The 11,574-nt window shown below is 44.3% G+C and overlaps 1 protein-coding gene across 1 annotated transcript in view; it reads right to left on the reverse strand.

The window, feature by feature from the left end:
* Positions 1–4,400, reverse strand: part of BANK1 (B cell scaffold protein with ankyrin repeats 1) — a 187,310-nt gene extending 182,910 nt beyond the window's left edge. Inside the window, exon 1 of the mRNA XM_048508832.1 lies at positions 4,284–4,400. Within this exon, the coding sequence (XP_048364789.1) occupies positions 4,284–4,299 (16 nt within the window). The 5' untranslated portion in view covers positions 4,300–4,400. The remainder of the gene's footprint in view (positions 1–4,283) is intronic.
* Positions 4,401–11,574: the final 7,174 nt, after the last annotated feature.

The raw sequence follows: 11,574 nt of genomic DNA on the forward strand, positions 1-11,574 counted from the left end.
AAGCCAAAGCAAACATAGTTTTAACCACAGTTAAAATAAACAGCACAAATGGTTTTGCATTATGCCTAAACTGAGCCATTAGCAACATAGGAATACTCTGATAAATCCATCTAGCAAACATTCTCAAAGGGATCCACCCAGTTAGCACTCTTTTTTTAAAAAGGAAGTATTTTAATAGCAAGGTAGACAGTAAGCAAACCAATGTGGTGTCCCACCACAAACACACAAATTTATAAACAGGAGAGTTTATGCTATTTATTTGGGTGCTGTGTGGTTCAGACTGTGATCCTAGTTTTAAGAGCATGCTTAGTTTTGTTTAGCCAGGCATCTGTGGCTGGCATCTTCAGAGCTGAAGATGCCAGCCACAGATGCAGGCGAAACGTCAGGAGAGAATGCTGCTAGAACACGGTCATACAGCCCGGAAACCACACAGCACCCAAGTGATTCCGGCCGTGAAAGCCTTCGACAATACATTATGCTATTTATGTTTTAAATGTCTATTTGTATACTATTTATTGTATTGATTGTATCGATTGTTTTGTATGCTTTTATTGTTAACCGCCCTGAGTCTTGTGGGAGATTGGCAGGATATAAGTGCAATGAATAAATAAAATAAATAAATAGTGTTTCAGAAAATTGAAGATAGTACGATGGAGATATCACATCTACTGACGCATAAACTCATTATTCCAATACAAAACACCGATTAAAAGGCTTTTGCAAGGAAAAACCCTGTAAGATCTTTCTTTATGTTTATGTATCATCTTCCTAAAGAAGTATCCAAGGTGGATTACAAAAATTAAAACATTAAAATGCAGAATTAAAAACACAACTACACTACAAACCATTGGGCGAGTCACAACTCTTCACAGCGTGTTTGTTGTGGGGCTGGGGGAAGGGAAAGGAGATTGTAAGCCCCTTTGAGTCTCCTTACAGGAGATAAAGGGGGGGGGGTATAAATCCAAACTCTTCTTCTTCTTCTTGTAGCCTAAAACTATACAGACCAGCTGTGGCAAGACTGGGTGTTTACTGGGTGACCTTTAATGTTTCAGCCCACAGCCAGTTGGGTAAAGGTCTAGAATCCATTAGTCTCACTCCCCCAAACACACAGAGAACTCTCCAGTAATTTACTCAGTCCTTCAGCCATAAAGTACAAGGAAATACATGGCAGCACCCTCATTCCCAACAAGGGCTCCTTGCTGCGTCTCCTGAGGTAAGTGTGTGTTCTATATTTGTACAGAAAACATTCTCTTATTTTGTGGGAAATCTAACCCCCCCAATGGAGTTTTTTAATGGCAGATTTTTCTGCCAATTAAGGGGGTCCCTTAAGTTTGCTGAAACATTTGTTTAGGGCAAATGTGCCCCTGATCCAAGGATTTAGATACCTGAAGATGGAGACCATACTTGGTAAATAGGTGATGATGACGATGACTGAGAAATGAGAACTGTTCTGCAAGCATTGTCTCTTTGTGGACTTAATCTGCCTGCCGTTTCCATCATTGCTTTGCACTAATAAACTCAGTATTGGGGTGCTGTGTGGTTTCCGGGATGTATGGCTGTGTTTTAGTAGCATTTTCTCCTGACGTTTCGCCTGCATCTGTGGCTAGCATCTTCAGTATTGCCTGCCAATTACGTGAATGTGTCGTTTTTCCGGTTTTAAACAATTTTGTGAGAGGTATCTTCAAAGCTATGTAGACATGATACGAGCATCAGAAAGGCTACTCAGATTTCAAGTCTCTGTAGCTTTAAATATACGATGGTGTCTTTTTTAAAAAAGAAAAGAACTGTTTTTGCTTGCAACACTTTATTTTTCCATGCTATGCAGATGAACCACCAAAATGGTTCTTTTCAAATTGTTTGCACAACATTTTAAATGTTCTGTTTGGGAAAAGCCATTATCTCGAGAGCCATTCATTATCAATCTTTTTGTCAAAAGGTCAGTTTCTGATTTTCCAATCAAGTTAATATTTGCATGCATCACACACACACACACACACACACACACACACACACACACACACACACACACACACACACAAACAAAAGCCAAACAGTCAAATTCTTAGACTTCTGGGATGGAGGTAAAGTCATTACATAGATATACCCCACAGAGGGCAGCATGGTTAGCAGACTCTTGTCCACCAGAAGGACTTGTGCCCAGTATCTATCGTCAGTGCAGACTCCGTACTTTATACAGAGTGCCTTCCATAGCCTTTCCTGTATGAAACACATCCTTCACAACAACCACACCAATTTTTTACATTCCATGAGGACACTTTCTTTGAACATTGTGAGGTACCAAAGAAGCTCAGCTATGACAGCATACCACTGAAAGAATCAGGAATCAGTTATAGTCTGGTATGTAAGTTGTTGTCTCATTTCAGAAAAAATCAAATAATTAGCTCAAGACAGGAGACTAACCACTGGGAAAGGGGAAGGAAAATCACCTTTGTGATTTGTAACCATAGCATATTGACTGAGGAAACTGTAGGCCCCTTCCGCACATGCAGAATAATGCACTTTCAATCTACTTTCAATGTACTTTGGAGCTGGATTTTACTGTGCGAAATAGCAAAATCCACTTGCAAACCATTGTGAAAGTGGATTGAAAGTGCATTATTCTGCATGTGCGGAAGGGGCCTATATCAACTATTTCAACTATATCAACTATTTCAACTATAGGAGTACAAAAATGTATAGGCTTCCAAGTGGAAACATGACTGCTAGAGGTATGATGCAGGAAAATGGCAAAGTATAGGCATGGTTTTAAAAATAAAGGATATAAAATAGAAATATTTCCTGAAAGATACTGATGGTTAAGGTACCATCCCTGTTTTATTGCTCAGAATCTTGGTTGAAAACCAACTGCTATTGATTATCCAGTTGTTTATTGTGTCATTATTTATATATGAACAAGAAGAATGATAATATAAATCACTTACAATATGTAAATATGAATCATGCAAGCTATTTTGTGTAGCAGTCCTTATTCTGTTAGTTGCAGATAAACACAGGGAGCTAGCATAACTACATGGTCAAAGTATATTAAAGCATTTAAAAACTCTATTATTTACTAGGCTTAGCCCAGTGTGATTGTGGACAGTATTAACAAACCACTTCTACCTCTCCAGCAAAGGCATGAAGAACTACATCTGGAAGATTCTGGCATCAGCTTTGCCCTTCTTTTCCTAATCTCTCATCCGGGTCATCTGCCTACCTTCTTTCTATCAGAGACACATGAAGATTCCCAAATCTGCAATCATTTTCTCCCTGGGGATTTCTTTGAGTTGGGAATGAGGAATTTTGGACCCATTCCTTATTCCCCATTACAGAAAGAGACCTGTCACAGATGAAACCTTCTCCTCATTTCCTATGTTTGTGGTTTAAGGGGGAGGCAAAATTGGGTGGTCAATCTGGTCAGTTTGAGCCTGTATTAATTATTTATTGTTTATAATTGCTCTTTGTATTGATATTTATCCCGATGTTCACCGCCCAGAGCCCTTAGGGGAAGGGGCGGTATACAAATTTGAAGATAAACAAACAAATAAATAAACAAAGGATCTTTTAAGCCAGCATAATCTAAAGCCGTTCCTTATACTATATTATATAACGTTATTTTACCCCATTGGAAAGTCCAATTCTTGGGGTGCTGTGTGGTTTCCGGGCTGTAGGGCCGTGTTCTAGCAGCATTCTCTCCTGACGTTTCACCTGCATCTGTGGCTGGCATCTTCAGAGTATCTGATAGTAGGAAAGGAAGCCAGCCACAGATGCAGGGGAAACGTCAGGAGAGAATGCTGCTAGAACTCGGCCATACAGCCCAGAAACCACACAGCACCCCAGTGATTCCGGCCGTGAAAGCCTTCGACAGTCCAATTCTTCTTTCTCTTATATCCTCAACATATACGCTGTTTATAGTTACATTGGTGAGTAGATGGGGGAAACCACTGCATGAGGGTTGCCAGATCCAGGTTGGGAAACTCCTGGAAATTTGGGGAAGAAGTCTGGAGATGACAGGGACTTCAGTGGACTACAATGCCACAGAGTCCATCCTCCAAAGTCCAAAGCATCCCTTTTCTCTCACAGAACTGATCTCTGTAGTCTGGGGATGACCTGAATTCCAGGAGATCCCTGGGTCCCACCTACAGGCTGGCACTGCACAAATTAGAAAGTTCCATCCAGCCCAACCCTAAAAATTGGAAGCAAGTCACACAGAGTCCAATGACCTTTTGGTAAGTGGGGTCTCTCTCCCTTTTAACCAGTAGATAGCCATTAACGTCGCCTACCTGAATTGCCAGCCATCACTGCCTTCCTGTTGGATGAGACTCTGTCCTTCCCTCTCTCCAGAGGAAGTGGCAGCAGAAGCAAGAGCAGCTCTGCCTGATGATGGACTTGCTCCCAGGTTTCACAGCCCTCTGGTGTCCTAGAGCTGACTGCATGCTGCTTCTGTTGCTGCTCACCACTTCCTCACACTCCCCCTCACGGGTGGTTCCTCAAAAGGAACTGTACTTTGCTGCAGAAGTGAAACTGCTTCCCCAGAAGTGTTTATATAGCACAATCTATACTGTGGGTTTTTTGGACTTCCTCTCGCCCCAGCTGAGAAAGTCAAAGCCTGTATCAAGGATGTAAAATGTGTACATGTATAACTGGAGTAGCTAAATTTATTTCCGGAAGCCTTTAAGAGCCCGACAGCCAACTGACACATTCAACAAAGGAACTGGATGGATCTCTCCCTAGACTGAACTATTTTCAAATGCAGGTAGGGAATTACATATCTGAATACCTCTGCATGGACGAATCCAGTGCTTCACTAATGATTTCTAGCCAGAAGTGGCATTTTTCTACATGCACCATTTTGAGAAAAGTATTCAAACATGTAATTCCTCACTTACATACTGGAATGGCATGTTTATGTACATCGTAGGCTTTTTTAACTGAAAAGGAAGGTCATGGTTCAGTGATGCAGCAGTTGTTTTGTAGAAACCCTTCCAGACTGCATTGTCTAGTGGGCAATTGCCTTCTGGCTTGTGCCTTTCTTCTTTACAGCCACTAAAAAGAGAATTCAACTATGGGTATATCTGCCTCTGAGTTTGAGTATACAAGTGTTCACCATGTGACCAACCCTGGTTATAAATTGAGTGTTGTGTTTAGAATGCTGGAATAAAATGGGGAGATCAGGATTCAAATCTCAGTTCATAAAACAAGGGAAGGAGCAATCACGCAAACTACTCTAAACTGTTTGGAAGAAGGGTGGGATAAAAAAAAAAGACAGAGTGTACTGTGGATTTCCTTTTATATCCTCTAAGGCTGAAAAGATAATCAGAGTGTCTGAGTGGGGGTGAATACATGCAAACGTTATACACAAATCTGTTCCCCTGAAGAAAATGGATGCTCTGGAAGGCAGACTCTATGGCATTGTACCCCACTAAGGGCCCTGTCCTCTCCAGGCTTCATTTTAAAATCTTCAGGAATTTCCCAACAGAGGTGGATTCTGCACGGGCCACTACAATGGCTTTCCACCAGCATATATGATGCCGGTAGAGCCCCAAAGTCACTCTGAGGTGCAAGTGGCCCCAGGGCAGCTGCAGCCCGCGGAGGTGTCTGCACAGAGGTGCCTCCATTTTCTTTCCCCACACTTACCTTCTCTCCCTGCGGAGCTCTGCAGGTCTGGGGAGGCATGCCCAAGCTGCCCTCCGACCCCCAGGGGTCGAAGGGCAGTGTGGATGTGCCTCCCTATCCCTACAGAGCTCAAGTGTGGGGGAAAATTGAGATGCCGAAAAGCAGTGCCTCCAACCCGGTGCTGTTTGCATGGCACCGGCTAGGAAATCCTGTTTCCCAAAACAGCGTTTCCTCCCTGGTGGGGGAGGGGAAGCATGGTGCTGCCTCAATGCAGAGGTGGCAGCCGTGTGAACAACGCCACTGGAACATGTTTTTACCGTTCCAGGGGCACTATTTTTGGCCCGCACGGAATCTGCCTTAGAGCTGGCAACCCTACTCCCCCTATGCCTCCCTCCTCCCACCGGTGGCTGGGGGGACCTGGCAACTCGAGAATTAGCTTAAACTGAGGGTAACCTATCTTCAGCTTCAAGGCTGAGTGAAGATTCAAACTGATAAGAAGAAACAATCTCCATCTATGTGCAAGTTCTTTCAATGTTTCTGCAAGAAAATCTAAGTAAGCTGCTAATGCAATAGTCATTTAGATTTACTTTTCAAATGGATACAGGTTCCATTAATCTCAGAAACCCAACATGTTACATTATTGAAAGTATTTAAAAGAGTACACAGACTGAATGGGATTTTGGAAATGTTCCCTCTTAGAAAGAGAGGGTGAGATCTTTATCACAGCAATATAATTTTAATGCCTGGCTTGGAAGGTGTTCAAAATCATAATGATTTAGCACATCTACACCATTATGCCTGATATTAATTCTCTGTGCCAAAAAGAGAATAGATGAAACATGTCAGAAATCAACATCTCAATGCTGCACAACGCACAGGCTTTTCCCTCTAATCCCTTACAAAAAAAAGTCACTTGGGTATTCTTGTAAATCTTGTTCATCCATCTTTTTTCCTATCCCCTCTCCCTTTACCGTGCCATTGGATTGTCAACTGTTAGAAACATGGATTTGTCTATTGCTGTTTCAGTTGTAACATGACTATTCCCCTTGTGCAGATATAGGTGTGACAAAGGTGTGGGAGAGAAACTGTATTAGTCAGTCTCCCACTGCTGTAAACCAGTGCCTCTTTGCAGAGTTGACAGGGACAGAAAACTGCTCTTAGAGTTGCAGCTTTCATCTAGAATTGCCACAAACATGTGACAATTCACAGGGTGCTTTTTGGCACCTCAATTTTTCCCCACACTTACCTTCTCTCCCAGCGGAGCTCTGTAGGGGTGGGGAGGCACACCCATGCTGCCCTTTGACCCCTGGGGGTCGGAGGGCAGCTTGGGCATGCCTCCCCAGACACAAATAAAGATGGCTACTGATCTAGTATCAAAAAAACCCCCAGATATTGATGATGAAATCCATCATCATCATGTCCCATCATATATCCAATGCTTGACTATCAGAATGGGGACAAGGGGTGCAGAAAAAGCTGGGAGACTGGTAAGATTGGCTGGACTTATAGACTATCTCAACTGAAAGCCTGGTGGAACCTCTCTGTCTTGCAGGCCCAACAGAACTGGTTCAAGGTCCCACAGGGCCCTGGTGTCAGCTGACAGAGTTTCCCACCAGGCTGGAGCCAAGACCAAGAAAGCCTTGGCTCTGGTTGAAGCTAATCAAATGTTCTTGAGGCCAGGGACCACCAGGAGGTTACAATCAGAGGACCAAACAGCCCTCCATGAGCAGTATGGGACGGTACAGTCGTGAAGAGGTGAAGTTGCTGCTATGAGAAACAACTTGGACTACAAACTCTCAAAACACATTACGTTCTCTGGGGAACTCTTACTTTTTTCTACTTATGAGATGGTTAGACTGAACTGAGGGAACTAGACTTCTACCCAAGTTCCCCAGGAGCCAGAATCATAACAAAATGTGGTTACTGTCACATATATTTGCATTTCTCTGATTTCAGGGGAAATTACAAAAGCTTTTGACTGGTTTGGGCCTGCTGTTTGTCAGAATAATTTGTTTTATTTAAGCGTCTGTTAAGCAATGGCACTAATAACAACAGAGGAAAAGAGTTTGAAATCACAGAGGAATAAAAAAAATGGCATCATTAGTAAAAGGCCAGCATGGTGCATAAGAAATTGATCACACCAGACAAGCTAAATACTTTCAGTAGAATTATGATCACATCAGTCAATGACAGAAATCTGTTGTCTGTCCATTGGCGGCATATAAATAACTGACTCATTCATCCTGAATGAAGACAAAAGCATGTATGCCAAGTTTGCATTTCAGTTCAGTCATGGTCCTGCAAACATTTTTTTTTCTTATCAACCAAACTCTGGGCTTATACTTGGGGCCAGATAAGACCCCCCACCCTTTGTTTGGCCTGAAAACCAAATGCTAGAGACCTAATCTCAATTGCAGGCACAACACTGGATAAAACTTTTCTTCCCATGCTGTTTCCCCAGTGAGAAACTGGAATTCCTCTCCAGGTTGCTTGGACCACATTGTGGAGGGGATTTCTGAACAGTAAACCAGAATGGAGGGGGAGAGTTACACCTCCCTTCCTCAGGACTTCAGATCTGATTTATACCATCCTCCCTCCACACCAATCCTACAGCAGAACAAGAGACATGTCAATGATGGAATTCCAACGTAAAATATGGTTTGGCCCTTAAAGACGGCAAAGCCTCTCCCAGTAAAAGATGTAATACTTCCTGACTGTGGCATTCTCCCTTCCCCTCCAGTGACTGGGGCTGGCAATCCGTCCCACCGACCCTTACCGGGGTGTTAGGCTCCCCGTCTGCAGCCCTGGTCTTAGGGGCTCGTGCAAATGCCAGCGACTTGAGCTGGTAAAGGGGACTGGGTCCTCTGTAGGGCCTAGGCTTTAGAACATAAGAACATAAGAACATAAGAACTAGCCTGCTGGATCAGACCAGAGTCCATCTAGTCCAGCACTCTGCTACTCACAGTGGCCCACCAGGTGCCTTTGGGAGCTCACATGCAGGATGTGAAAGCAATGGCCTGCTGCTGCTGCTGCTCCTGAGCACCTGGTCTGCTAAGGCATTTGCAATCTGAGATCAAGGAGGATCAAGATTGGAATTAGCTGCCCTTGCAGCAAGACTCTCTTGGCCCAGCCTGCCCTCCCTTCAAACCTTGTCCTGTCCTGCCTGTCGCCTCCCACCTCCTCTCTGTTCTCCCTCTCCCTGCTGTTCTTCCCTTCTGTCCGTAGTCCACTCTACTCTCAGTCCTCCTTCTTCCCTCCTCGTAACTTCACTCCCTGGTCTTCCTTCTTTCTCCGCTGTATTCCCCTCCGCTCTCCTTCTCTCCTCGTTCCAACTCTCCTGTCTCTCTAACGCTCTCTGCTCGCCTCCTTTCACCCTTTCCTCCCGCAGCCTCCACGGAACCCACCCATGCCCAGCCATGCGAAGCCTTGCACTCCTGTTTGCCTCCCCCTTATATGTCCTTGCCGGTGTTTCTGGGGCATTCCCAGCCTCACCCTCGGACACTGAACAATATAGACATCTCTTGAGAGCTTTCAGGAACCAGAATGTCTGCTGGTGTCAGAGATGGTGTTTATGCAGAGTACTTAGAGACACAGAAGGAGGAACTATTATGAGGCAGCCTAGTCTTCTGAAAGCAAACTAACTAAAAACCTACTGGTACCTTGACTTTATTGCGCCATAAACTTTCATGAGCCAGGGCCCACTTGGAGAAGAACTGCCCTTGGACTCCTGCATTATTTATATTGCACACAGAAGGCTTTTCCAGTAAATCTGCCTTCTGATAAATGGACAGTCATCTCTGCAACCTAATTCAAAGTAATTTTCTTCAGTGCTGTGGGATGACCATGTGGAATCTCATCTAGCATCAGTAAAACTGGTCAAAAAAGGTCTGGTCTACTAAATTCAATATTTGAGGTCCTGCCTGAGGGCTGCTTAATACCTTGGAACATTTCCACATGACAAGTTGTGTGAATTGACATGAAAGCATGTATAAGAATCCTTATACACTGATAACAAATTGCATGTTTACATTTATATATATAAAAAGCTAACCGTGCATTTGTTACTCACGGTCTAACTCAAGAACTGCTGGAGCAAACGCCCTGAAACTTTCAGGGAATGCTGCTCATCCATCCAAGCGTGTTTTCCGCTCCTTGGAAGCCTCAGGTACCACACCTGAGGCAGGTAAATCTGATAGGCGGGGTGGCATCTGGTGCACATGTGCGACTCCTCTGAGCCATTGGAGACAGCCAGGGGCCCGCCGCAGCAAGAAGGCGCGAGTGGAGCACCGGAAGGAGGAAGCGAGCCGGCCACCGTGGGAAGACACGGAGGCCCAGGCGATTGGACCCAGTCCCGGTCCCGAGCTGAGTGGCCGGGGAGGGGGGGAAGAGAACTGAAAGGTCAGGGGGAAGGAGGAAGTGAGCCAGCTCTCCTTGGGAAAGGCAGAGGTAATCTGAGCCACAGCAATGCGTGGCCGGGTACACTAGTTATACATAAAACAACAAATCCCATAGAATTCTGTCAGACCAGGGCTATACCCAGATATTTCTGAACCCAGAATTGAATAAACTTATACTTGGCTTACTTGAGCCCTCAGGATGTTCTTGAATGGCTGCTTCTTACCCTGTCAGTGATTATAATGTGAGTGGCTCCAATAAACTAAACAAAGCAATGCAGAGCTAGAAACTAGAGTGTTTCTTTAGCCAGGCACCTAGCCCCAGCAAGACATTGTGGAGAGAGATCCAGCCAGGAGGACTGTGGGTAGGTTTCCAATCTCCAGGTAGCACCTGGCAGTCTCCAGGAATGTCAATTGATTTCCAGACTACAGAGATTAGTTTCCCTAAAGAACATGGTTGCTTTGGAAGGTGGACTCAATGAGAGAACCAATCAATTTATTTATACAGCCCTAGGCCAGAATTTTTTTAAAAAATATGGAAGGTGGACTCTATGGCATTGTACTCTGCTCCCCAATCCAAACTTCACCCTCCCCTGGCTCCACCCCCCACAAACCTCCAGGTATGGTTGCCAATTCCAGATTGGGAAAGACCTGGAGATTTTTGAGGTGGAGTTTGAAGAGGATGGACTTGGCCAACCCAGCTACCAACCAATATATATGATGATGCAAAGGCAAACTGGTATCATCCAAAGTACCCATGCTGGTTTAACATCTGTGTGCCAGCCTGGCATAAACTACTCAGGCAGTTCTAAATAACCCACACTTGACTACTCTTAAAAGTCATCCCTGCAGGGTTATTGTGATTTCTACGTAGGGCTCCTTCACAACCAGTAGAAGAACTCCACTTCATAGGCCATATAGCTCTTTAAACAGGGAAATAGCACATAGGTCAATTCTGTACAATATAATAATAACGGGTTGCAGCTGTTATTTTGGAATCTGGGTCCATTTTTTTTCCTTTACATGCTGTTTTCCGTGAAGGAATCAATTTGAGGTCAGGGGAAATAATCAATTTTCTTTCTGCCCCTTTCCACAAACCCACTACTTTTTAAATGTTTTATTTTATAATCCATATGTAGATACACAGGCACTACTGTCTGCTGTCTGCTTGCAATGGCCCAACATTTATGAATGTGTTCCTGTACAAATATGGGTGAAATGGTGCTCACAATCGCTGCCATGGGGAGAAAACATGCTTGGTGGACATTTGGGAAATGGCGGGCTGTGAGAGAATCAGCCCACAGTATTCACAAAATGGCAGGCAGCAAGAGTCTCCTGAGCTATTGGGTTGGATCCTGCAGTTCATGAGGGCAAAGAAAAAGGGCTGTTCCCAGCTCCTTCCGCTGTCCCACATAACCCAGAGAAAGTTGATTCCTAGCATCATGGGTAGGGTGGCAGTGGAGATCTCCCACTATTTCAGCTGACCTCTAGGTGAGAGATACCAGTTCACCTGGAGAAAATGACTGCTTTGGAAGGAGGGCTGTGTGGCATTATACTCACACTG

This window comes from Sphaerodactylus townsendi, linkage group LG10 (assembly GCF_021028975.2).
Source record: "Sphaerodactylus townsendi isolate TG3544 linkage group LG10, MPM_Stown_v2.3, whole genome shotgun sequence".
In the NCBI taxonomy this organism is placed as follows: domain Eukaryota; kingdom Metazoa; phylum Chordata; class Lepidosauria; order Squamata; family Sphaerodactylidae; genus Sphaerodactylus; species Sphaerodactylus townsendi.